This window comes from Choloepus didactylus, chromosome 13, assembly GCF_015220235.1.
Source record: "Choloepus didactylus isolate mChoDid1 chromosome 13, mChoDid1.pri, whole genome shotgun sequence".
Taxonomy (NCBI): domain Eukaryota; kingdom Metazoa; phylum Chordata; class Mammalia; order Pilosa; family Megalonychidae; genus Choloepus; species Choloepus didactylus.
In genome coordinates, this window is record NC_051319.1 from 63503002 (window position 1) to 63530449 (window position 27448).

At 39.2% G+C, this 27448-nt stretch overlaps 2 protein-coding genes across 4 annotated transcripts in view; both read left to right on the forward strand.

The window, feature by feature from the left end:
- LOC119508109 (synuclein alpha interacting protein) overlaps positions 1–27448 on the forward strand; it is a 144292-nt gene that overhangs the window by 44493 nt on the left and 72351 nt on the right. The gene's annotated exons all lie outside the window — the stretch shown is intronic.
- Positions 15894–17263, forward strand: LOC119508110. Its single transcript, XM_037801568.1, has one exon. The coding sequence runs from the start codon at positions 16271–16273 to the stop codon at positions 17261–17263; it is 993 nt and encodes a 330-aa protein (XP_037657496.1). The 5' UTR covers positions 15894–16270.

Consider the following 27448-nt stretch of genomic DNA (forward strand, 5'->3'; position numbering starts at 1 on the left):
ATAGCTCTATTTCTTATTAATATCAATTTTATTGCCTTGGAAGTTTTTAAAAGAATTTATTCTTACCAACTGGGTTATAAAATAGCATCAAAAAATAGCATCGGTAGAATTTTGGAGCTGGAAGAAGCCAATAACTACTTACTTCTTGGAAGCAAGAATCCATCCAACAATGTGGATGGATCTTCCAAAGGTAATGTTGAGGAAAAGAAGCCAGGCCCAAGAGGACGTATGCCCTGTGATTCCATTTCTATAAGGTACAAAAAAGGTAAACCAATCTATTGTGTTGTAATTCAGGATAGGGTTACCTAGGGTTGGCAAGGAGGGGCAGGTAGTGACTGAAATAGGACAGGAGGGGTTGGGCATAACGGTACAGCATCACGCTGTACAATTATGAGGTATACTTTTCAACAAACGCTTAAAATAGTCATAAAAATTAAGTCAATTGGGGTGGGAGAGACAGCTGCTGTACTTAAAGCAAGGATAGCAGGGAAGATCCCAGATGGGGCTGGGGGTGGGTGTCAGCCAGTTTGAAAACCACTGTTCTTACCCAACCTCCACATTTTAGAGGTGAGAGGCAACCAGGGCTCCCCTAGAAACTGTGATTTGCCCAAAATTACACAGTTATTTTATGACAACATTTATTCACTTATTTAATGTATGTACAGTATACAGTCATTTGAACCCTGACCCATCCAACCAGACCCTGCCCTCACAGAGTTAAGGATTCAGATGTCCCAGCGGATGCATTTACATGACCTGCCTGGCCTAGTAGACATTTGAGTTTGTACTTCGTTGATTCACATCACTATTCATATTTCAGAAACATGGATATTTCATTTTATTAAGGCACAGACTATCCTATCCTTTCTACAACTCCATGTTGCACGATTCACCGTGTTCAGGGAAGAATGTTTTAAGAATTGAGTGTAGTATAACATTCTCTTCCAGAGAAGCTGTGATGAGGGTAGAGAGGATTCTTGCCAAGCTCCTCTGGGCTTGCATGGGGGGTGCCCATCATTTCCATGCCCAAAGACTCATTTGCATCATTTGGCTCCCAGGCATGTCATTTGATCAGACTCTCATCTGCATGTCAATGAGCGCAGGGAAAGAATTAACTGGTCTGAGATGTTTATGCAACTTTTCAGCAAAAGCAATTGAAAGGAAAGTTGCCCTGACTGAGCTGATTATCTTGGAGCAGAAATGCACTGAAGTAATCATGTTAATATTATGTGACTCGGATTATATGATATTTTCAATGATCAGCCTAGTAGGAGTTTAAACATGAGCAAAAATACAAACTAATCAAAAACAGTAAATGAAACATCAGTTTTAAAGCATCTCAACTTGGCTTTATTTTTATACTTTTTATTCGGATTAAAGGATCGGACACATTCAGATTTCCTTCAGAGTATATGAACCATGTTTTCTATTGCATTTTTAAACCGACAATATTAATTTCCAGTTGTATTTCTTTTCCTTTCAGACTAATTAAACATGTTTGTTTTCCTAGGCATCACTCCCAAATCTGCAAGTGCCAGGATATAAATTCTGGTTTTATGTTCCAAAAGAATGTTTAGGTTTTGAGATCATGTAATTTTTAGTAGAATAAAACTTCGTGTGTGAGAGAGTATATGTGTTGTTTGTTCAAGACTTGAGAGTCATACCATAGACATTTCTCTAGCAGTAAGCAAGATCCATGAAAAGACTTTCCTGTTACCTCTCCAGAGGTTATATAAATAAACACATAACAGCTTCAACTGAGATTCAAAATTGTTTCAGAAGTCCATAGATTTAATAGGTAAGGTACCGCAAAGTTTGCATATTCTTTTCTGTTTGTGCTAATGTCCATATATGGGATGACTTCCCTTCAAAATTATGAAGGTCTACTTAATAATGATTTTTCAAGTTTTTTCAAACTGAAATATAACGATATTAGATCCTTCATGATTTTCCTTCTGAGTAACATTGAAGCAGCTCTGTGCCCGTAGTGGTATCCTGTAAGGCAATCAGGTTGTAAACTCTGTGCATAAAGCAAAAATTATGTCTAGTCAAACAACTCTAGAAAGCCTGTTAAAATTGCCTGTTAAATACAACTCCCCATAAGCCAGTGCTGCCAGTTTTTCCTTCAGCATTGGAAACATTACTTTGTCTCTGTCCAAGCATCAAGTGAGGGAGGGGAGGTGAGGGAGGGCCACACTGTATTAAAAAGTATGTGTCTTTTAACACTAGAAGGGCACCTTGCATGGTAAGATAAGATCCACACACCAGGAAATACATGGGAACCAAATCAATGAATCGAACAGCTATAATTTCCTGTCCCAAGTCCCATGTTCATTATCACGTCTAGACTCTTTGAAGGGACAGGCAAGTGGAATTTCCCACACTATGTCACTTGTTTTCCTTTCTTCCTCCCTCTCTTTATCATTGAATCAAATACACACACGGTGACACCACTGTATCTGTGAAGCCCCCATAGAGCTTTTCCGTGAATCATACACAAACATAGATGTCAGGAGTAATATGTTGTCAACTCCAGGGTTAAATCCTTGGAATCAACAGTTGTAATGAGAGAGTTAGAAGTGTTCCGTGCCTCAGCTCTCCTACTAGGTACCATTTGATCATAACCAAACATGATTTTGAAGGTGGGTGGCAGTTCTTCATGTTTATATATATGTAAATGGTGTTTAATACTAGCTTGAAGTATAGTTTGGCAACAATACCATGTTGTAAGAGTTGGCTTCCTTTTTTAAAGGTCATTACGCGGTTTTATATGCCTTAAGTTAAAGACATTCTTTTTGATCAGACTAAAATAATTAGACACATTTTAACTAGGGGAATATATATATACATATAGATATATATGGCTCCCTGATATATTTATAATGGTTTTCTGGTTTGGCTGCTTCTGGGGATTTGAGCATCTTCTTTCCCCTGCTGTTCAAGGGTTCAAAGGTCAGTCCCTCCCAGGGTTTGGTGGTGGTGGGATAAGTTCTACAGCTAACCTTGGAATCAATCATCTTCTACTCCTCTCTTTTCTTCTTCACATACACATGTACACTCCTCAGCACGCGTCATCCACCACCAAGGCCGTTGGGTCTGTTATAACATATACTGAGTCTGACCACTGCCATCACCCTAGACAAGCCACTGTAGCTTCAGGCCTGGACTATTACAGTACCCTCTTAACTGGCCGCCCTGTTTCCACTCTCCAGTCTTCCAGTGTGGTCTCCCTTCACTTAGCGGCTTGCTTGTATGATCCTATTAAACGTAAGTCACCTCATGACACTCTCCTACTTGAAACCATTCACTGGCTTCCCATCACATCAGAGTAAATTCCAGGCTCCTTTCTATGGGCCACAGGGCCCTGTACACACACATCTCTGCCTGTTTTTCTGTCTCCAAGCTGGCCTTCCTGCTTCTCTCTGCTAAGCTCATCCCCATCTCACCACTTTTGCACTCAGTTTTCTTTGTCTAGAATCCTCTTCCCCCACATTTTTGCATGGCTTGGTCCCTTTTGTCATTAGGTCTCTGCTGTAATGTCACCTCCCTAAAGAGACCTTTTGTGACCCACCATATTTAATTAAGAGAGCCCAGCCTGCCTCCCCTGCCTGGCCCCAGTCACCTTTAGCCAGTTTTATTTCTCTTCATTGCACTTATCAAAGCTTGAAAAGATTTTATATACTTAATTATTTACTTGTTTATTTTGTGATTAATCCATTAGAATTGTGCTTTCCAATTTGGTAGCCACTAACCAGAAGTGGCTATTATAAATTAAAATTAAGTAAAACTTAAAATTCTCTTTCTCGATTACATTAGCCATATTTCAAGTGCTCAATAGCCATCCATGGCTAGTGGCTATTGTATTGGACAGCACAGATATAGAATATTTCTATCATCACACAGTTCTGTTGGGCAGCACTTCCCTGAGGGCAGAGAGCCTGTCTTGCTTACTCACTGCTGAATGTCCCATGACTATGTCTGACCCATAGTACTGAATAAACATGAGTGGAATGAATGAACCACTGAACAAAGAAGAGGCCCAGCACTTTAATATTTGTCTTCAAGCCTTCCACACCCCTAAATATACTTAAATTCCAGGATTAAAACAATCAAAATATGTTTCTTAATATCTGAGATGGAACTTGATTTCGGAAATAATCATCATAATGGAATCCCTTCGAAATTCCTTCTATATGCCATCTTTCACCTTATCTAGCTGTCAGGAGAAAGACACCTTTCTTCTGGTTTCTGTTTAGTATGAGAAACCATTTTCCTCTCTTTATCTCCAGGATGTATACAAATGTTTTTTTCTAACACTCTCTTTCCCAAAAGTTAGAAATAAGGAATGCCCATGCCTACAAGTTATTTGTGCTGTTTCTATGAATTTACCTTGTGAAAACCCATACTTTTAAAAAGCATCTTGACAATGTATGAACTTGCAGCCCCCTAAATCAAACCGGATTGGTGAGATCTGTTGCCACGTAATTATCATAGTTGAGTGTTGATTAAAAGCAGCACTTTCCTCTGGCTTGCTTGAGAGCTAATACCCTTATAAATTGTTGCTGTGAACTTTTGAACTCAGAGGAACTTCTGAATATATGTAATAAGTAATGTAATCCAGGGCTTAGAATTTGTGTCTTCCCTGAAACAAATCTCTTCTATTAAAAATGTTTGATTCTTGGCTTTTTAAATATTTTCTTATAGATTAATGTTTTTAAACTTATCTAAAATCTTTAAACATACTTCTATAAGGTTTTTAAAAAACACTTCTTCATATAAAATTGTTTAGATAAGAAATCATTCCATATAGTAGATATGACAATTATTTTTCAAATAAGAATGGTTTCAACAATAATTTGTCATTTCTGGTTTTTTCAAGACAAAGAAATAAATCATTTAAGCCCAGAATAATCTCTTAAATCATGTTGAAGTGTAGATTCTAGACTAAAAAATCTAGCAACTTATTAGAATTGAGCTATCAAAATAGTGTCAAAGCAGTTAAATTTTTGAATAGGTTTCAGGCATGATGATCTGTTGCCCTGGATAACAATATGAGATTATTTTTAGACTTCGAATAAAACAAATATACTTTGCATGTCCACTATGCCTTTCTTCAGAAAGCTTAATGAATTAGTGCACTCTTATTTAATAAGATCTTTCAAGAGAAATAGAAAGCTCTTCGTGGAAAGTTAGAGTAATATTGTTTTTATTGGAAAAGGTAAAGATAATAGATCTTTGAATGCTGAGTGATAAGCAGTCCACGAATCTGTAGACTTAGAGAAAGATCTTAGTCTCTAACTTGTTGCTAGCCACAAATGATACTGCCTTCAGTTTCCCCAGAGGAGGCTCTCATGCTACAAGGATTCCTGAGTATGGGAACCAGCTACAGCCTGAAGAACCTGCTGGATTTTAAGAATCTTTTTACACTTTTGATGTTGATTGTCTGCTCTTGTGGAGGAGCTTTTCAATGCAGAACTGGGAAAATATTGTTTCAGGGGACACCTGTAATCACATTTCCCACAGTTCTTGCTGGATTTTGTTAATATTTTGATGTCAGAATTGCTTTTGGCTCATTGAGACCTAAATGTTTGGTAGCATGGCCAGCCTTTCTGCTTGAAAAAATATCCCACAACAAATAAGTATGTAAGAATGCTTGAAATGTTTCAGTAGTCTACAGAGGCACCAGTTGAACAGAATGCTTGAAGCCACTTGAGAGTTGTGGATTTATCTTCTTGACAGGCAACACAACCTGCACCAGAAACTACAATTCAGTTTCTTTCTTGTGGAAGCTGGTGATTCACAGGGTTCTTTTAGCAATTGAACTGAAAACCACTGGTCTCCACCAACTCCAGCATCCAGCACCACATCTACTGGCTCCTCAGCATAAAGTGGAATGATCTTAAGATCTTGGTCAATGAGGATTGTAATCCATTCTCCATCATTTATCTGCTCTATGAACTAATGAATGGAACAACCTTCTGAGTCTCAGTTTTCCTATCTCTAAAATGGGTATGATTATACTAATGCCACACCATTGTTGTAGCTTGAGAAGTTATGCTTATAAAGTGCTTGACATATGGTAGTTCCTTAAAAAGCATTCACTGTTTAGCATCATGAAATTCATTAGCTGGAGATTTACTTGGAAAAGAGGAGAGCTGTGTTTTGTTGGAAAACATTACTCCAAGTTTATTTTGTAATGTCTCCATGAAATGTCTCCAAGTATACTTAATGAAAAAAAGCATGTTTCTGCGTAGTAGAGTTCCTCATTATTTGAGAATAATTGGGAGAGGAAAAAAAAGATCACTTAAAAGTAAAAAATGGAACCATGCTTTCATAGTTAATAGTAAAAAAAAATTGTCTAATTGGAAATTTTCTTAAATAATTATATGAAAATAAGTCCATTATGCCTGTATTTAGTAAAGTTTAGGTGAGATCTTTGGAATGAATTGGTGATCAATTTTTTTTCAACAAATTAAACAATTACACATCCTTCATTTTGTGCTTGACTTTACACCACATAATGATATACGGTTGTTTTTGTAAAAAAAAAAAAAAGAATGGCCTTAGGCGTCATTAATTTACCCAGAGCTCTCTCTTTATCTTTTAATAGTCAAGCCATTCTCTTGTAAAACATCTATTACACCACCATCCTTGTTGATCATTTCCTGAAATTAACTGCTACAACATTTCTAGAGGCCTGGTGTGTGTTTCAAGCAGTTCTTCAATATCACTTCCTCTGACTTCGTGAATCTGCATCTTTTGCTAGCTTCACAATTTCATGTCAGTCCACTTGCCTTGCATTTGTGTTTCACTGAAGGATGGTTTGCAATTTCCTACAACTGACCTCCAAAGGTTTGGAGGACTGACCTCCAAAGATGTTGATTTAATGGAGAGGAAGTGATGCTACTTGTAAGCAAAGAGGAGGATATTCTAATGGGGTTGGTTTTTAAAAGCAGCCAGTTCATTCATGAATGTTTTCATGTTGTGATGACTTTTATATCCCTGTACATCCTCAAAACTATGAGAAGTTGGATAACCAGGCTTCCCTGTGTAGAGTTATTGCCATCCCTGGTGAGCAGCAATTTCACTCACCTAAAGGTTCTCAGGATGATCTTTTTCAGCATGTTTGCTCTTGCTGCCCCCTGTGTTTTCTAGAACTGCTTTTCCATCAGTATCATTTGATCTTCTGCTTCCACATCATCGGTACTTAAGGATAGCCACACACAGAGAAAGGGGTAAGGATCCTCCATGCTTCCTTAGCCCTTTATCAGCATAATCAACTTCTAACCATCTATAAAACTGGCCAGAGATGATTATGACAGAAAGACCCTTGGAATTTTCTACCCCTGGAGGATGGATGCGGTTTAGGGACAACTAAAAATGAAGGATGACAATGTGTGAGTATTCTGAATTCTAGCTGTGAAGTTCTCATTTCCTAATCATCACTGATAATTTTGCTTGTCTAATCACTGGGGATATAATAGTCAGCCTACAATGAGAGAGACAATAAAAACAAAAACTACTAACATCTTTGAGCACTAACTTTGTTTCAGTCAATATTCTAAGGACTTTGCGTGTATTATTTCATTCAATCATCACAATACCCTCAAAGGTAAAATGTGCTGTCTTATAGATGAGGAAACAGTTTCCAATACTTAAATACCTGTGAACATTGGGTGGTGAAGTAGCAATCTGGCAAGATCATGAAATGCCTATGATTGTTGTTGTCTGCTGAGATATAAAGAACTGGAAAGATTATCACTGTGGGGACTAAATGGGGTGTGTTGGCAATTTAGGAATCTGAATGTTTGGGTTTTTTGCCCCAGGAATGGATCAGGTGGAAAGAACAATGGTGGAGGGCCATATTTTTCCTCTATTAAGCTCAAAGATATTCAGAGGAATTTGTGTTACGGTATTAACTTGAAGGGAGTTGTAGTGGATTCAAACAGAGAAATTTTAAATCTTATTGATAGAAATGGAATGTTGAAGTTGGAGAATACATAGGAATGCATACTGGTTACCAAGTACAGAATCAGATTAAATGGGAGGAGGGAACTGGAAAATGTCTACATTTTTCCAGATAACAAGAATAGAATGAGCCAAGAACTCAGTTGGAGTTTGATGGAATGAAGCAGAGGGTCCAACTGAGGCTGAACTGAACATGAACCACAACTCCAGTTGCCTGGCAATTCCCCCTTGATCATGATGTGAGGACAGACGCATGCTGATGAAATAAATAGGGCAGCAACATTTGGTCTAGCTAGCCTCATTTCGGGAGATAGAGTTTGAAAAGTTTGATAAGTGTTGGAGCCCCAGAAAAAAAGGTGGTCAGGAGGGAAAGAATGTATATTTCAAACATTAACTTGAGCTTCCTGTTGTTCTTCTCACTGACTTGGCTGCACTCATGGCCAATAATTCAAGTAGTCCCATATCCACACTGCCTTGCATGTTCCACCAACTGGAATTGCTGTTGGAAGGGACTCAGGTTGGTTAGCAGCAGAGCTCCTTCTCTGGGAGGCCCCATGTAAGGATTGACCAGGGTCCTGGTTGTTGAGATTGGCTGCCTTTGCCATACATCACCTGGGAAAGTTAAGCCCAAGAGAAGGGAAATGGATGCAGCACTAGAAGTAACCACGAATTTTTCATTTGAGGATCCAACATGATTTAGGTGCCAAGGATACAGAAAGGAAGAAAACGAAATCCTTATTTTCCACAGTACCTACAACAGTGCTAGAAATTGGTGAGGAGTTAACAAAAAAAAAAAAAACCTTTTGATTGATTTAAAATGGTTTGAAACCAAGAAGTGTCTTAAAGAAACACACTACTTATAATAGATCTGAAAAATAGGCATCCAGTATTCAACATTTTATTGTTCAGATATTTGACATGAATGTGAGACTTAGATGAATATTCTAAAACATTGTATTTGAGACAGATGTGTTATTTGTACCACCATTTTCTATGCTGCAATGAAACGAGACAGTCACTCTCTATGGATGTCTCACTAACAAAGTCATTTGGATGAGGTGCTTTGTTACAAATGCCCAGGCAGCAGCCAACTTGGGGTCAAAAAATGAACAAATGTGTTTTATTTATTTTATTTTTATTACTATTTGTTTCTTTTTTCAATAAATTTGGAAAGTTAATGGTAAGAACAACTCAGTGTCCTCTTCCCAACTCTGCTATTAGAAAGCTGTGTGGCCTTAGGAAAGATCACTGGATCTAGATCTCATTGTCATCCTTTGTAAACTGATGTGATTGTGCTAGAAATCTGTGATTTTGTAACTAGTAATACTCAGTGGCTTTCTACAGTGAAAGGAAATGTGGAAGAGAATGATATCAAGAAGAGACACATACAAGACATTTGGGTAAGACCAGAGTTTGAACATAAAAAGAATTGCAAAAGAATCTGCCATTTGTATGGTTGGTTTTTCTTCCCTTTGCCTTCCTGCTTACCTTGCTGCCATTCCCTGTCTTTGGTCAGTCTTGTTGGATTTGTTCACTGTTCTGAAATGTCGATATTCTTCTTCTTTTCCTCAATTCACTATCTCGACCCTTTGGAACCATAAACCCTAAACTTTTTTGGAATTGTGGCTCTGGTTTTATTTTACATTACCTTTCCCCAAAAGTTCCATATGTCCTATATTTATTTTTAAATATTAAACCATGGTTTGTATTGTGCTAAGACTTTCTGCAGTACTGGTACAAACAATTTGGGATACCTTCTGTGGCTAAACACAGGTTATCTTCTTAAAAAAATCCCTACTTGGCTTCACTGTTTCATTCATTAATACTTTCTCATTCACTCAACAAATTGTTGAGTGCCTTCCATATGTCAAACTCTGTGTTGGGCACTCTGATTTATGGTGAGCAAGACAAAATGTCTCATCATTATTCAGGGTAAGTACACTGAAATTAATTTGATCAGTATTTAATAAGACCACAGAGCAAGAGGTAGATACATAATCTAGAATTGAAGTCAAGGGTAGGCTTGAAAGTTTACTGTAGGAAATAATCCCTAAACTGAGTCTTTAAAAATGTATTTAAAGGATGAACTTACTAAATTAATCAGAGTCCAGTAAGAAAAATAGAAACTACTCTAAGAACTTCACATAGAGGGACATTAACATAGGTACTTGGTTGCTCTGGTGATAGAAAAACTGAGCCACCAAACTCAGTATATTAAAGCAGCCCTAGGATGAGCAAAAATGGGGAAGCCTCTATTACCCCTATGGCTGAAAGAACAAAGGAAAGCGGTCTGTTGTCACCCAGAAGTTAGGACATTATTGCACAAGCAAGAATGATGCTGCGACTGCCTTGTAGGAGATGATTATGTTCAGTAGACATTGCCTGTGGCAGGAAAAGTGTGTGTGTATGTGTGTGTGTGTGTGTGAGAGAGAGAGAGAGAGAGAGAGAGAGAGAGAGAAAATCAAATCCCTTCTCCCTGCCCTTCATTCTTTTGCCTGAGTCTACCATTGACCAATCCTACCTGGAAGCCAATCAGTTGGCAAAGGAGCTTAGGAAATGCAATTTCCTGAGAGAATGGATCTGAAAGTAAAGAGTCAAATGGTTGACATCAGTTCATTGGCCAGTAACAAGCCACAGGTGGGGGTTTGATGGTTTGAGGTGGTGGTGGGAGGAGGAGGATGTAGTATGCAGAGGAGTCAGCATAAGCAAAATACCAGGACAAGGAACAGTATGGAATGTTCACAGAAACCCAGTCAGTGTTGTAGATGCTGGAGGGGCAGGCAGACACACAACATGGCAGCCTATTTATGAGTTGTGAAGGAGCTGGCCATCTACCCCATATGCAGTGGGGAAGTAGCAAGGACATACCTGTATTTTAGGTCACTTAGTTGTATAGACGCAGGATGATTTTGAAGAAGCAAAAGTCTACTAACTAATTTCCTCACCACTAATCTTATCCTCCTCAAATTCATTCAAGCAGGAAGCAGTAAGAACATGGTAGGAGGGAAGGATGGATAAAATCTAAATTTTTCAGGATGACTTGATGTGCAGGTGAGGGAAACCCAAGTCTCTAAGCACAGCTGAGCAGGTATGATTTGGGATGCCTGTAGCACATCTGAACATATAGAGGTCAGTAATTGAGTGAGAAGTGAACCAAGACTTTTGAACCTTTGGGAGCAAAAAAATTAGAGCCTCCAAAGGAAAAAGAGAGAATGTCAGACAGATACAAGTGTGGTTGGATTTAGTGATAGGAGGCGACCTAGTTCTACATCATTTTCAGAGGCAAAATGGGTAGAAACTAAGTTATAATGGATTAAGAAGCAGAAGGAAGGCAAGAAAGTAGCAACTGTGGATATAGACATCTCTTTTGAGAAGTATGGATGAAAAGGGAAAAAAGATCGGATGGAATCCAGAAAGTAGGTATGGGTTTTACTTCTAGGATTGGTGAAACTTGAGGGTGTTCATGGTCAGATGGAAAAATCCAGAGATGGGAAAGGTTGAGGAAGAGTAGAAAGGAAGGGACTGAGGGCTGGAGTCAGGCCTGGAAAAGCTTGGGGAAGTTTTCCACAACTGTTTGCCAAGGAACTGATCTTGTGCTCTGAAGACAGTGCATTTTGAATCCCAGCTTTTGACAAATAGCCCACGTAGCACTTTCCGTTCATAAGCAGAAAGTGCCTCTATTACTGCTTGTAGTGATTTCAGGAAATAGATACTAATAAAAACAGTTGTATAGTACTTTGCAACCTTCAAATTGGGTTTGAAATTTCATTTGATTATATATGTGTGTATATAAACATATATACACACACACATATGCATGTAAGCACACACATATGCACACAAATATGTAGATATAAATATACACACATATGTCTATATTTCATTTCCTCTCCTGGAATCCTTATTAGGAATCTGAGGCATGGAACAGACATGACTCGTCAAACCTTACATGATCCATAGGTGATTTAAACCCTGGTCTTCTGGCTTCCGATTCCTAGGGCCATGTTTAACAGACTTGTCATTCTCACAGATTGGCATAGAGGGTCAGGTATCCAACTCCCTCTTTACTTCCTGGTTCACCAGGCCTATGGCCTCAGAAGATCTGGGATCCTCTCTCCTAGCACCTCTAGTGTTCCAGGTGCCAAGGGGCTTCCATGTGGGCCATAGAGCCGTTCCTCATCTGATGGTGGAAGCACCTCCCCTCCCAGCCTTCCGTGTTCTTTCACTGTGACTTCACCGGATTCTGCCCTGAAAGCTTCACTACCCGTGGTCTTCCTTTCCACACACAGAAAAGAACGGTGCCTCCAGGCTCCTCATACTTGCAGCCTTTTCCTTCATGGCTTCGTTCGCAAAGTCTCTCGTCTTTTTCTGCTACAAATTTCTCCATGTTTTCAAATCCAGTATATCCAGAAGTCACAAATTTCTTCCCATTCCTAATCAAATCTGTGCCAACCCACTACTCTTTGGAGCCACACAGACCTAGGGGGTCTCTTACCTCAATCACTTACCAACTGGAGCCAACCGAGCAAGTTACTGAGCCTGACTGAAGCTAATATAATACCTTGCAGGGTTATCATGAGGATTTCAGAGATAACATCTGTAAAGGATCCAGCTCAGTGTCAAGCTTAATAACTCTGTGCTCCCTTCTGCCACCAGAGTGTCCCGGAGCTCTCATGCCCATTTCTCAGCACTTAGCACAGTAATATAATTAGCAACATTAGTATATCTAAAAGGCAATTACCATTTAGTTTTCTCTGGCCCCTGCCAGCCTGAGGTTCCTCTCCATTCACTTCTAATGTGGAGTTGGGTTTTAGTCCTACCCTCACTTGTAACAAAATCACTGCCTCAAAGAGAATTGAAAATAACTTTAGGCAGTCATTGATTACAAGATAAAAGACCTGGTAATTCCCTCCATTGTGTTTTATATAAAAATGAAAATATCAATTTGCTACTGGCCAGTGAACAAATCAGGCATTTTCAAGCAGGATCTTTCTGTGAATTAGGTAATTATCTGCTCTGTTAGACTGGTTCTGCTCTGCAGTAGGCATGTCTTCCCGCATATGCTTTGTGCTGGTCGCCATTAAATGAGATTAGTGCCCTTGTATAGATTCAACTCTTAGAATCGAATTTCAGGCTTCTCCTTTCAGAGGACATTTGTTTATATTACATACTCAATTTAAAGGAGTAAATGCCCTTCCTCTCTGCCTGTAAAGTTTGTTTATCTTAGCGCTACCGTGAGAGCCTAATGTCCAAATGAAGGCAGCGTGTTTTATTTCTCCTCCTCTGACCCTACATGGCATAAAGTAACAGCAGTCTCCAATCAAGAGGAGTCCAAGGAACTTTGAGATTTTGAATCCAAATCTTTAATATTAGAACTGCACACATGCAGTGGAGGAAACATAGATTGCTTTAAGCCACTCGAAAGCATTTTCATCTGAACCATTTTACATGCAATTGCAAGTTAAAGTAAATTCTAAACAACTTCAGCAGTTTGCTATTTGGAAAACAGCCTGGGCCATATAAAGTCTCCCTTAGTGCTTTTTCTCTCACATCTTATGCCAAAGTCAATGGAAGCCATAGAGAACCTTTGAACTCCTGAGTTCTCAAGTGACCCCAGTCAAGTTGGATTGGCATGCCCAGTGTTTGGTTTTCAAAGGAAGATTTTTTCATTCCCCCTTGAAGTGTCCAACATCACAGTTACCTTCCTTGGCAGAGGAGGTGGTATTGCTTTGCGGGCCTTCTCAGCTCTGAGCCATGTTTGTGGCTCTGAAAAATGAACTTTCTGCCATAACAAGGTCATCAGTGCAGCTCTTAGATATCGCTGCGGTTGGCACCCAGATTTCTAAGCACTTCTGCTTCATCATTCAGTTGGTTTTGCCTCCTCTTCCTTTTCCCTCTCAAAAACAGTGCTTGAAAGCAATAGGTCTGGAGTTCAATGCCACCTCTTCCTGCTGGTTAGGGGAAGCAGCTTAACTTCCCAAGCTTCAGTTTCCTTTTCTGTAACTGGGGGTTAAAATTAGCACTGCCCACAAGGAACCCTCCCTTCTCTGAACATTTTGTTCTTGTATTCAGGACCACACAGCATGTTACACTGGATTATTCATTATTATTTACTGATTATTAGCAAACAATTATTTCCTAAAAATGTAAATATTATTTCATTACATTAGTGTGTTCTTACTAGACTGCATGCCTCTTGCAGGCAGGGACAGTGGCTTACACTCTTATGCATCATCCTTATAGTCCAGGGCCATGCTGGGCCCAGGGTAGGTTCTCAGTATGCAACTGAGGGCTGTCTTATGAAGGTATGTGTTTAACCCCACTATCTCGTCTTTAACAAAGGAAAGTATTATTCTTCCATCAAGCAAATGCTCACAAAAATTAATTGTATACCTCTCATATTTTAATATGTGCAATTTTTCTAATTTAGAAATAACCCTGAAGGAAAACTTGCTACATGTTTTTTATACTTTTTCCCCAATGCAAAGGAAAATATTATGCTTGCTAATCTTTCGAAAACTAAATATTTGTATAAGCCTTTTTTTTCCAAAACAATTTTTTTTACAATTAGTCATCAGCTTTGAGACGTCAATACATTTGTCATAAATTGTTTCTGTATGGGTGTATTTGAGCAATAGCAGCACACAGACAATTTCTTAATCCATTATCCCCAAATTATATTTCCTGTTGAGGTGGGCTATATGTTGCCCCCAGTTTAGAGTGTTTATTCACTACTCTACAAATTTACTCCAGGCAATCCTTGTGCCACAACTTAAATTCTGCCAGTAACTGGGGGCTAACTACTGCTGGAGACAGCCTTTTTCAATTTCAAATAAAGCATCTTGAACTGGTTTGCAGAATGCTTGGAGATCTTTATGAGGTGTGAAAGGCAGAGAATTGATGTAAACATTCATATATTTCTTATTATCATGGATAGAAGAGGGAGAAGACATTGCCATTCAAAAATCTGCATGATGCATTTATTGTAAACCCAAGAAAACTCTTCAAAAGAAGTGTCTTCTAGCCACTATAAGTTGGGTGTACCTATTGTAAATCATTAAAGAGAAATCAAGAATAGTCAACGGAAAGTCTACCAGCTGGCAGGACATTTGGAGAGGCACTAAAAACCAGTGGTTTTGGAAGTCAAGTATAGCTGGCTTTGAAACCCATCTCCATTACTCAGTAGCTTTTAGCATGATTGATGATGATTGATAGCAAAACTTAGAAGCACAGGCAGTGGAGGGAAAGACAGACTGTATCCCTAGAATGAATCGTTGTGATATACTTGGCCAGCAGGATTCATCCAGAAAGTGAGTTAATGCCCAATGTGTTCAGTGACATTTTTCTGTCCTTGCTCCATAGTCCCTGATCATATTTAGGACAGAAATCTTTCCCAGCCCCTTGCACTCTAAGGGGGAAGGTCTCCTCCCCCTCGTGCCCCCACTTTCCCAATTGGCAGAATGTTTCTTTAATCAAAAGTTTAGAGATTTGGTCATGGGTATACATCCATGTTTATAAAGTGTGTCTCTCCTTCCATGCCTCTTCCCCTCCCTTCCTTCTTTCCTTCTCAAGCATTTTCTATCATCTTTTATATTCCTAACAACCTCAAGAGATCATTAGAGCAAGTAAGACTATCCCTGCCTCACAAAAAAATGGTGAAGAAATTAGAAAACTGCTCTATCTGTATAAATCTGTTGTGTTATCCCTTCATTCTTAACTTGTCATTTTTTCTTTTATTTGGAAATCTTCATTGTTATTTAGCATCCCTGTTTCTTTCTTCCTTCCTTCCTTCCTTCCTCCCTCCTTCCCTTTCTTTCTTTCTTTCTTTCTTTTTCTTTTTCTTCCTTTCATCTTTCTTTCTTTCTTTCTTTTCTGCCATGAGTGGAGAGGGATGATTTTGACCATTGCTACCTTTCCCTTCTATGAGAAATTTAATTTTATTCTCCCCATGGTTGTTAAAGAAGTGCATCACACTGTATCTAGGAAACTGCATTGTAGTGCTATTAATACATTTCTCAGAACTCTTAATTAAGTGTTGATACCTGGTGTTTCTCATCATAGTTAAGTCCCCTGGAGATAATAAAACAATCCTCTTGGGAAGTAGTTCTGTTTTCAGCATCTTCTCACTAGAGCAAGCAGAATTCTGTTTGCAGAGGATCTTTGAACTGTTAGGATGATACCAGTTGATGATTTAGTCAACATTGTGGATTAAAAGAAAAAAAGTCAGGTCTTCTCACTAAAGACCCCTTGAAGGTTTTCTGAAAGCCTAATGACTTAAACTGAAGAGAGAAGGACACTTGGGATGAGTGATTTGCCATATACCATGAAGCCATCTGCAGATGTGCTAGAGATCACTGCATGTACCATTCTAATTCTTGTGAGCTTTGTTGGAAACACTTGTTTATTTTATTCTACGAGGAAGTGTATCACCAGGCGCTTACAGACATCCTTTCTTCTAATTTTCAGTCTCATATTTGTCCACCTTATTAAAAACTTGGTGGTGAACATCATGAAAATTATTTATTCTTCTGGTTTCATGTTGGATTCTGCCGGCTGCAAAGTTCTACACTTCACAGCAGCCCTGACTACATCACTGGCCATCTGGTTCCTGTCACACTTTGCTTTACTTTTCCACTGTAAGCTTTACCAAGTTGTCCACCCCTTAAGTGAGCTTCCAAACCTGGACTGTCAGAAGCATTCCTTGAAGGTAGTTTCTGCTCTTTGGGTGGCTGGTGTGGCGGTGTACATCCCGGTCTTAATTTATACTAGAAAAGTAGAATACCTGAATGTAGGAAATGATACAGACACCTTGTCTACTAATAGGATATACACAGATTGCCTAACTGACTTTGGAAACAGGCAGATAGAATTTTACTATGGGAAAATATTTCTGGCTCTTATTGATATTCTTCCTTTAGCCATCTTAGTCTTTGTCTGTTTCTGTATGTCTTTCCTCCTTTGGGAGAGAAAGACGATGACATATGGTGACATCTGGATTGGAGAAGATGATTCAGAAATTGAAATCTTTAGAGGGGCCAAGTACAGTATTTTATTAATGTTGCTGATCACTCCACTTTGGATTTCTCACTTTATCTTAGTCTATTTCTTGAAAGACTTGGCAGTGTATGTCTTTATTCCAGCTGCTCTCACAGCCCTCTCTTCAGGCTTCTCTGCACTCAGTCCTTTCCTGCTAATGTTGGTTAATTACAAAGTGAAGTTGGTGTCCTCGTGTGGTGCCAAAGAGAAAATATCCACACTACAGCCTGCTAATGTTGTTCTTTCTCCGTACACTTAATGGCAAAAGAACTTGATTTTAATCATTGGGAAGCTGACCCTCATCAACAGCCCTCATCAACAGTTCTGAAAGGGGAACTAAGAAATTGACTGTTCTCCAAAAATAGACTTCTGAGGGCAACTGTGTAAAAAGAAGATATGTAAACACTAAGTTATTGTAACTGAAAGAAAAAGAGTAATTATGTTATGTAGGATGATACCAAGATTTTTAATATAGAGATCCTAAAGTGACTCAACATTGATCTGAGTCTGGAAATGAACTCAACATAACTAACATATTAAATATTTGCTGTGTGCAAGGTGTTGTGCTAAAAACAACATATTGATTCTGAGGATAACACTTCCTAGCTGAATTCCAAAAGGTGCTTACTTAACAGTAATCTTATGTTTTCATCTCAGTTTTTCTTGAAATGCTTTGACACAGTGGAAGTACATTAGGTAGGTATGCAGCTGTCAGTTCTTGCACTCATAATAATAGTACCTCATTTAAGCTGGAAGAAGATTTTGTTCTTTGTCTTCTCCCTAAGTGTCTTTAGTAAATTAGGGCTAGGAAAAAAGCATTGAATTAAATAATTAGTGCTTGTTAACTCATACTGTGTGTGTATGTGCAGATATACAAATATTTGTTTATGGCAGACAGCAGACTAGACTTGCAACACCTTAGTATATATATAAGTATACCCTTTTCTTCTGTAAAAGGACCTTTATTTTCTAGAGACTTAATTTCCTTTTACGGTTTTTAGATTGATATAATTACAGATTGCACAAATGAGAAAAATCCTCACAATAATTTGATGTCTGGATGTGGATTCAATAAAAATAAACACATTACATCTCTACTTAAAATAAATATTTTTCACAGTTAGCCAGTTTACCCATTTGTACTGCTTTGTATACAATAAGTAATTATTTGCAATATCTTAGACATACATGTTGTTAACGGTGACATTTTATGCTAATTCTAATTAGGTTCTTGCGTTTTTTCAGTTTCCTTTCATATTGGTAGACTCGGGATTTATTATACTGCAATTCTAGTAAACGGATATTCCTGAATTGAAATCTCTTCTCTAAAAATAAAAATGTGGATCTTATTAACAGGGGGGACTTGGAACATCTTTATGGCCATGAGATGCTATGGATAAAGGAAATTTTAGAGTAACCAAGGCCCAAATTCTGTAGGGATTTGTGGGCCAATGCCTGTCCCTTATATAGTGCAAGGAATTACAAAGAGAAAACAGATTAAGATGTCTGGGTGGTCTTCATGGGAAGTGTTTAGTTGAGTCCACTGAGGCAGTTTAATCAGAGGGGCACTAGGCATGGATCCTGTGTAATGAAGTTAACATCTGGGGAGAGTGGGGATGTGGAGAAGAGGTCACCATCTTTTAATTAAGTGCAGATGTAGCCGGGGCTGGGAACAGCCATTGATCTTAGATAGAGGTTCTCAAAGTGTGGTCCCAAGACCAGCAGGATCAGATCACCTGGGAACTTATTAGAAGTACAGATTCTCGGCCCCCATCCCAGACCTACTGAATCAGAAACTCTTCCTCCTGTAATCTGTGTATTAGGGAGGCTTCTAGGTGATTCCCATGCACGCTAAAGTCTGAGGACCACTGGTCTCAGGTTGCTCAGAAGTTTAACCTCACAATCAGAGGTATGAGAATGAAGCCTGGATAAAAGACTCCTGTCATCTCCTGTGTTCCCCATGCATATTCCTATTATGTCTGCTTCTCTCCAAAATGGGAATCAGGATTGTCACCTGTGCTCCATATATTTTCAGTAATAATTGCCACACACACACAAAAAAAATCCACTGTAGAAACTAACTAATCTTTGCAAAATCAAGAGAAAAGCATGACTACTTCAGGTGTGCCAAGAATTTGAAACTTGGATTTGGATAGTTGTCCTGTATGTAACTGAGCAAGGGATACAGTTCCCAAATCATTTTAAAATTCCTTTCCAGAAGCCAGTACAAGACATGGTTGGCTTAAGCCCATTCTCAACTTCCCAGCACTGGAAGTATTTCCTTTTTCTTCCCAGATATTTTCTTTTTGTTTGGACCTCACTAGATCATAATGTTTGTCCTTGTGGAATTGATAAGTTTTAGTCAATGAGAGAGTAAATCATGTGCTCACTAAATGAAAAATATATCCCAGTTCTCTTTTTATTTTCACTTTTGCTCTGTCCTTAACCTCCAAGATTTCATTTACATTCCTGGTGGAATCAGGACAGCAGATGAAAAGAGAGTACGGGAAGTTCAACAGACATTGTTATAGTAGCAACCTGAAGAGGGCTAAACAGTAAAACTTGGTCAGGGACAGTCCCAAGGTCCTGGTTCAGTTTCAAGGGCATTTCCCAGTGCTATCCATTCCTCCTTCCCAGTGCAGGATTCTCGTCTTCCTCCCTGATGGGCAATCCCCCCGCAAAACCTCTGGAAAATTTTTTGCTGAGGTGGTTGTGATTTCATAAAGCAGCCCATTCCATTAAGCATGGCATTGCTAGGAATCATTTGCTGAAGTTGGTGTCCCTGAAACTTCCTCTAAGATCTGCTTTTCAAGTCAAATCCTTTTCTTTTAATCTGATGGCTCTTTAGATTCTTAGAGAGGAGAGAGTTTTTATCTTCTCTGGATTGGAGATTTCTTTAGCTGGACCTCAAGAGACAGAGTTTTCCAAGCTCTGATTGAGCTTCCTTACTCTGTTTTTGTACACTCCTGTTTGCTTGTGGCTTCCTAAGAAGTGGTGCCCAGAACAGAACACAATATTTTTTCTATTGTTTTCTGTTTGTTTGCATGTATTTGTTTTTCTATTGCACATTCTTTTATCTTCTCTTGCACAGCTGCTGTGAATGTGGATTCTTCCAAAAAGAATTTTAGATGTTAAACTCCCTTTAAATCACACACACACACACACACACACACACACACACACACACACACACACACGTTAAACAATATATAAAATATGTCTGTCTACCTTAAGCTGAAAAGCAGGTCTTTTCCAACTGCAGAATTCTAGTATAAGGCAGTTTGTTCCTAGTATTTAGATTTTAGAAATAATGGAATGACCTTCAAATCACTGGTAAGAATTTTGAACTACAAATTAGGGCTCAGGACTACAAAAAGACCAATCTTTAGAAGTATTTGTCAGAACAATCCTGATCTCTATAATAAGATTTTTCTAGTACCATGTTACCTTACTTACCTTTTTAATAAGACTAAAGGAAAGCTGGTTATATAAATTTTTATTTGAAGGTGAAGCTGAAATATTGAACCAACTAGATATTGAATATAATGTTTTATATGCCAGTTTTCAGCTACCTGTGAGTTGGTGTTGGGGATTGACTCATGTCCTCCACAAGACATGGTTCGAGTCGTAAGCCCCAATCATGTGGTGTGAACTCATTTGTAAATGGGATCATATCAAGTCCTTAACTCTGGTTCTGAGAGGTCCTGACTCATTTGTATATAGTATCTTGTATATAAGATCTATTAAGATGAGGCCAAATGGAATCAGGGTGAGCGAGCCTGCATCCAAGATGACTGGAGTCCTTATAAACAGAGGAGTTTCGAATGCAGTCAGTAGAAGCCCAAGGAGGAGACAGAAGACAGATGGCCACGTGACAGAGGCAGGGATGGAGTCACTGCTGGCAAGCCACCACCAGAACGCTACAGACTTCAAAGGAAGCCTGATCCTGCTGACACTTGATTCTGGACTTGTGGCCTCCAAAACTGTGAGATAATAAATTCCTGTTGTTTAAGCCAACCAGTCTGTGGTATTTATTTCAGCAGCCCTGGCAAACTAAGATAGTAAGATGTGTTAGGTACACAATGGTCTATACACTTTTCTTTAATGATGATGATCATGCCTAACATTTTTGTTCAGCGTCTACTTGAAAGAAGAAAAGAGCTATTTGTTTGGAGTCATGTTTTGGAAACACCCAGAAGAATACAATTCAGGGCTATGGATGTCCGTGGAACATTGACCTAGATGGTTCCAAGATTCACCCATGTTTCAGAGCAGTCCAGCAGCAGATCAGGAGATCTCCAGACTCTTTAGCAGGAAATGACTTGTCTGCTTAGGAGTATATAATGCTGACCAACGTTCTTAAGTTTGCCTTCTGTAAAATAAGAAGGATATGATTGCAAATCATGACACACACCCTTTGCCATCCCCACAGAGTTGAAATAATTAAAATCAGGCAAGTAGATGTTGAAGGTGGCTTAAAAAAATGTTTCATACAGATGCAGTGTTACTTTACCATTGCAGTTTTGGCAGGCTGAAATAAGGAAGAAAAATACTAGACTGAAATCCAGAAGCCCTTACTCTGTGACCGTAAGGGAATCACAGAACCTCTCTGAGCCTTGGTTTCCTCATCTCTGCAAAGGAGGTTATAAAGACCTTTGTCTCCTAGGAGCTTTATGAGACAAAACAAGCGCACGAGAGAGTATACATAAAAGCACCCAAACCCAGACAGTGGCACAGAGTTTTGCTTCATAATTTTTTCTTTGCAAGCTCTCCTCAAGGGTGGGTAGGGAGGAAATGCAGTATCCCTCCCCAGAAGCTGGAGTAGGCACAGTATATTGCACTGACATTTCCTGTTTAATATTAAATGTTCACTTGCATTTTTTCCAACCCTGCCAGAAAATTTGATACTCCAGGAAGATGTGCTCTATTTACACTCTGGCTTTGGAAATACTTCCCTGACCACTCTTCCCTGGCCCTTGCCCTTTGATGCCCCTTTTTAGAAGCAAAATATGGCAATAGGGACTACATCAATCTTATCCCTCTTTATATGGTATCCAACAAAAACCAGTGTTGTCACCGCTGCCCGGAACACTACTCCTCACCCCTAACACTCCCTTCACCACTCACTGCCCGGGTGATTCTCCACAGCCTTCAGCTTCCAGATCAGACCTTGCCTTTTCCAGGCAGACTTCCCTCATTTCTCAACCTCCTGTGTTTTCTTTTTCTCAGCAAGTACCACATTGTGCTGTTTCCCTGTCTGATTCCCTTGCACCGTATGCTCCATACTGCCGGGGCGTTCAGAAATATTTGTCAAATGAAGTGGACGAAATCTACTGAGCTTGTGCTCCCCCTGCCCCTTTCCTTCTGATCTGTACTTCTTGGTTTTCCTTCATTTGCTTCTTTCCAGTAGAAATTTCTTGCCTCTATCATTTTTCTGCTTCAGAACTAGGCCTTTAGTGATTGCCATGCTTCTGGCCACTGCTGAATCAAAGAGTGAAAGAAACTGAATCCAACATTTGGAATGAGTTGCTTCCTTGCCAGCCAAGCTACTGAGCCAACTGGGGACAGTGTTTCATATATTCCATTTTTTTTTCCTACCCAAGTCTTCCAGTACTTAATTTGTGATTTTTTTTTTTTTTTGAGCTCTTGTTATATTGGAGAAAGTAAGTCCAATATCTATGTGCAGGCTTTAAACTGAAAATTAATCCCAGTACAAATTTGGCAGGGGTTTGTGTGTGTGTGTGTGTGTGTGTGTGTGTGTGTGTGTGTAGGGAACTGCTGTGTTTTCCCAAGTGGATTAAAGAGTCAAGAAGTGAATTGTAATGCATATCAATTAAGGTGACCTCATCACTAAATGCACCTACTCACTTATTTTGACAAGCCCAACTTACATTTGATTACTGGACCTCATGGTATACTGGTAAATGTAGCAATAGTGACTTTGGCAGAAAAGGAGAAATCTGTGTAATGTGAGCCTTCAAAATGAGTCTATGCTGACTCCTTGTAAAATGGAGTGAGGCAATGCATTTTTAGAAGAATTTCAGTGGAGCAATTTATGTGATATGTGACTGTAGTCACAAATCAGTGAGCTTTTTTATGAGCCAAGCACACCAGAATGTGTGTTAAAAAGAGTATAGTTCCTCAAAGAAATTATGTTGGCTGCTCCACGCATTTTCCAGTGATCTGCCATTTCCCAAAACATTTTTGGAAGTGTTCGTATACAGTTATTTTCAGAGGCAGATCTCAAGTCACAACAAAAAAAATTAAAACTATCACCTGAAAATCACATTTGCGGGGTGGGGGATTATTTTTTGAATTGCTTGCCTACTTTTTTGGCCTCAGATTTGACCCGGAATTACTTCGAGTTATTTCCCAAATGAATCTTCTCTTGAAGGAAGCAGTTGAGTCATCTCTGAGGTTATTATGAGAAGGTGACATGGTGTTGATAGACCCATTAGGGGCATGAGCCCCTCACACACACTTTAATAGGCACTGGAGGCACTTCTGTTCCTGGCAATTTATCAAAATCCTGTGAGAAATAACAGTAAGTGTAACAAAGCTGAGTATGAGCGTAGTTGAAAGAGGAAGGCTAGGGGCATGTGTGTCGCTAGAAGGAAAGCTAGAGGATAAAAACGGGGACTACATAACAGTGAAACTTGAGTAGACGATGATGGTTGCTAATTGTACAAATATAAGAAAGTTCTTCCATGAACTAAAACAAACCTACATCACTATTGCAAGGTGTTAATAATAGGGTGGTGTATGGAAAAAAATACAATTAATGCAAACTAAGGTCTATAGTCAACAGTAATTTTGTAATATTCTTTCATTAATTGTAACAAAAGCACCATACCAAGGCTAAATGTCAATAATAGGGGGATATAAGGGGTGTGGGACTTTTGTTTGTTTCAGAAGAAATGAGAATGTTCTCCTATTGACTGTGGTGATTGTATCCACTAGGTGATTATATCAAGAGCCATTGATTGTCCACTTAGGATGGATTATATGGTGTGGGAATAAAACTGTTTAAATTAAAAGGAAAAAAAGAGGAAAACAATTCTATGAGAGCAGGAAAACTCATACAGGCATCGACTATAGTTGATGCTCGTTATGTCTCCTCAAGTGGGGCATCAGTTTGGAGTTCAGGGAAGATTTCTGCCGGTGTCTTGAACACATCGAAAGAGGGGGGCAAGGTGTAACCAGTAGATTCCGCTCTGCATACGGGTCCCAGCAAGCCAGTCCAGTGTCCCCACTTTCTAACATTTTTTCTTCTTGTCTGCACATAAATTTTTCTACCCAAATTAGGAGAACTAAGCCATTGGAAAATGTTTCCTTTATCTTTAGCTATTCTCTCATGCCCTGGCCAGCTTCTGCAGCTTCTGTCTTCACCTGTCCCCTCTAAAAAAAAAAAAAACCGAGAAAACCACACATCTACCCTAATGAATAACAAATTAAAAGTTACCATTGTCATTGGTGAGACACTAAAAGCCCAGTTAAGCTTGAAGTGGAATGATTTCAGTCAGTGAAAAGTATTTGAGTTAGACAACTCTTGTGAGAGGTATTAGGAGGCAGGGCAACACGATACAAAAGAAAGCCTTCGGGGACCTCAGAAAATCTGGGCCAAGTCACTGCAGCTTGTAGCGTCAGGGGTGATAGGGTAGGGGTGCGGTAGATATTTATCAATGACTGGTTCCTGAGTTCCCAAAGGGGCCCATGGCAGACTATGATGTATATAAATAAAAACATCCTGTAAAGGATTTTGAACTCCCCTTTTGGGAGAGCCTGAAAAATATTTTCTCTTGGGCCTGCACCCACTCTTGTTGGCCCTGAGCAGGGTCAGCCCCTTGCCTCCAAGCTGCTGGGCTGGGCAGAGGATGGCTTTAGGTCTTTTTCTGGACTTGAACTTGGCACAACTTCCTGCCTTCCCCTTTCCCTATCTAGTCACAACAGTGAAGTGGCACCATATAAATCCACAACACGAATCACAACAAAGCAAGAACACTTCCTTCCTGTGGTTGTAAAGCGAAAGAAATATAATCCCCATCTCATAACATTTCATTGTGTTTGTGAAGGTATTCTTTCCCTAGTACTAAGAGGTAAAATGAAGGCACTATAAACAAACTGTAACATGCTGGTACTCTATTTGTAAGAATTAATTTTGCTGTTTTTGTGGTATCAGAATTTAAGACAATCTTAGGATGCAAATTCAGCTTGATGAAGTAAACATTTGGCAGGAGGCACCGATGGAAAAAAAGTGGGGAGGGGGGTGGAACTTGTTTAGTGCTGAATTCCTTCCAAAGGATGAAACTTTCAAATGCCCAGGCCAGGCAAGGCATGTCAGTGAGCGAAGCAGGCTGGGAGGGGCTGCTGGGGAACTGGGCAGCACATGCCTCATACGCAGGTAGAAGCAGCTGCTGCTCAGCTCCAGCCAATTGCTGCCATGGGGAACATGGACCTGTGTTGCCGGTGCTTTGGATAGTTTTAAAGTGAAGCCAGAAATTCAGAATTTTATGTGAAATCATCCAAGGTCTACAAGTTGGCAACCAATTTGACTTTTTTAAACACTGCTAAGACCAAACAAATCACAGCTGTGGCTGTGCATCCTGTTAGCAAGCTTGCCATTGACCTGAAGAAAGGATCTTGTTGGCTTCTGTTGTGGGCTGGGTGTGGGTAGGAGGTGGGAGACAGAAGGAATTGAGTCATAGCTGGACAAGACATTCTAAAAGCTCAAGAAGAAGAAGGCTGCAATTGTTGAGAAGTAAAGCATCCCAGGTACATTGGACTCCTTGGTCTGGACCATCCAACTGACTGAGACACAGATGTGAGCCCGCAGCCCGGGTCTTCCTGTAATGGGCTGGAACTGTTGTAACTCTTGTGTTCAGCCTTAGAGAATAAAAAGCATCACTACCACCCTCCAAGGCCAAGTACAAAGACTTTCTGCTTCAATGTCATGATTTATATTATCACCCTGATATGTTACATTAGAAGGGTTAAACTTGAATATATATTGCTCTCTAGATTGTCAGAGCCCCTCAAATAGGGACTCAATGATTATTCTTTAATTCTCTTGGTTAGTAGGTGTTCATCTGCATTTTGAATTGAGCTTTGTATTTCCATATATTTGAAGATCCACTTGATACCCAGCTTTGATGCACATTTTTCTGTTTCATCCCCCCGTATTTCGATGTTTCTGCTGATACTGTGTTGTCTCTACCACATCCTGGCACCCAGCATCATCTTTGTGTTCACCAAGACCATGGGGATGGAGTCTGTAATGAATGATTCATCTTGGATTACATATGTAGTGAAAAGAAATTGGATTGGAAGAAAGTCTGTTAGCTGACGAGCTGAAATCCAAAGAGTCTGGATTTTCTCAAATTCCATCAGAGTGGAAAAGAGAGTTATTTTGAGTAATTTGCAAATATGAGTGTGTGTGTTTTCCCCTGAAAACTTCTGTGAGGAAAAGTGATATATTTTTATACTCAAACACTTTGCTTAAGAACCTAATTTTGATTTTCATAAATAATAAAATTCCTGGCCTTACATATTTTTTACAAATTTGAGCTGGTTTTCTTTTTGTTTTAAACCTTTTAGTGATTTCAAAGAACTTTTACTATTCATTCTAAATGGATAACCTCTTTTGAGCACAGTAGTAACATCCTAATCCTTTCTTGGATCCACTCTGTATCCATTCTGAATTTTAAAACTATAAAAAATGGTGTATGCAGATGGAAAGTGGATGAGTGGGAGTGCAGAAAATTAAATTAGTTAATGGGTTGGAGGTGTGGGTAAAATTATAGTAATTTTACCATTTGAGTAGATAAAAAAAAGGATCATCTCAAAATGAAAAGCAATGCCTTCAAAATGAGGCTTTCCTTTTAAAAATAGGTGTTTTAACACTCTGATCTTATGTTGGTAGGTCCATTTTTACCAGCCTTGATTTATTTTCACTTTCCAGTAATGCATTCTTTTCTGTTCAGCAAGGTACACACTGATTAGAGAACTGAAAGAGGAGAAAATGAACTATTTCAGATAATCAAGTCTGGGGACATAAGACAGTTTTTATAATGAGAAAGACAAGTTCTGGGAAATGGAATCCTATTTTGATATCTGAGAGTTGCCTTTGTGAAAGATAACTGCATACCAAGGCACTGCCAGATCTATATTTCTGTTCTTGACATCTGTAGGTGCCACTGCCACTGCCAATGGTGATGATGATAAGTGACGGGAAAATTAACTGGGAGGTGATGTGTCTTACCTTGAGAGATTTAAAGCATTGCCATAGGCAGCCCTGAGGCGAGTGCTGACTCGGAGTTGGGCGGCTGCACTCAGGTCACTCGGGCACAGTCAGAGCTTCTGAAGCTAAGCTGTTAGAAGCAGAGGACAAAGTAACAACTCCCTGGTTTAAAACTACACTTAGATCTTTTTTCTTTTTCAGAATTGG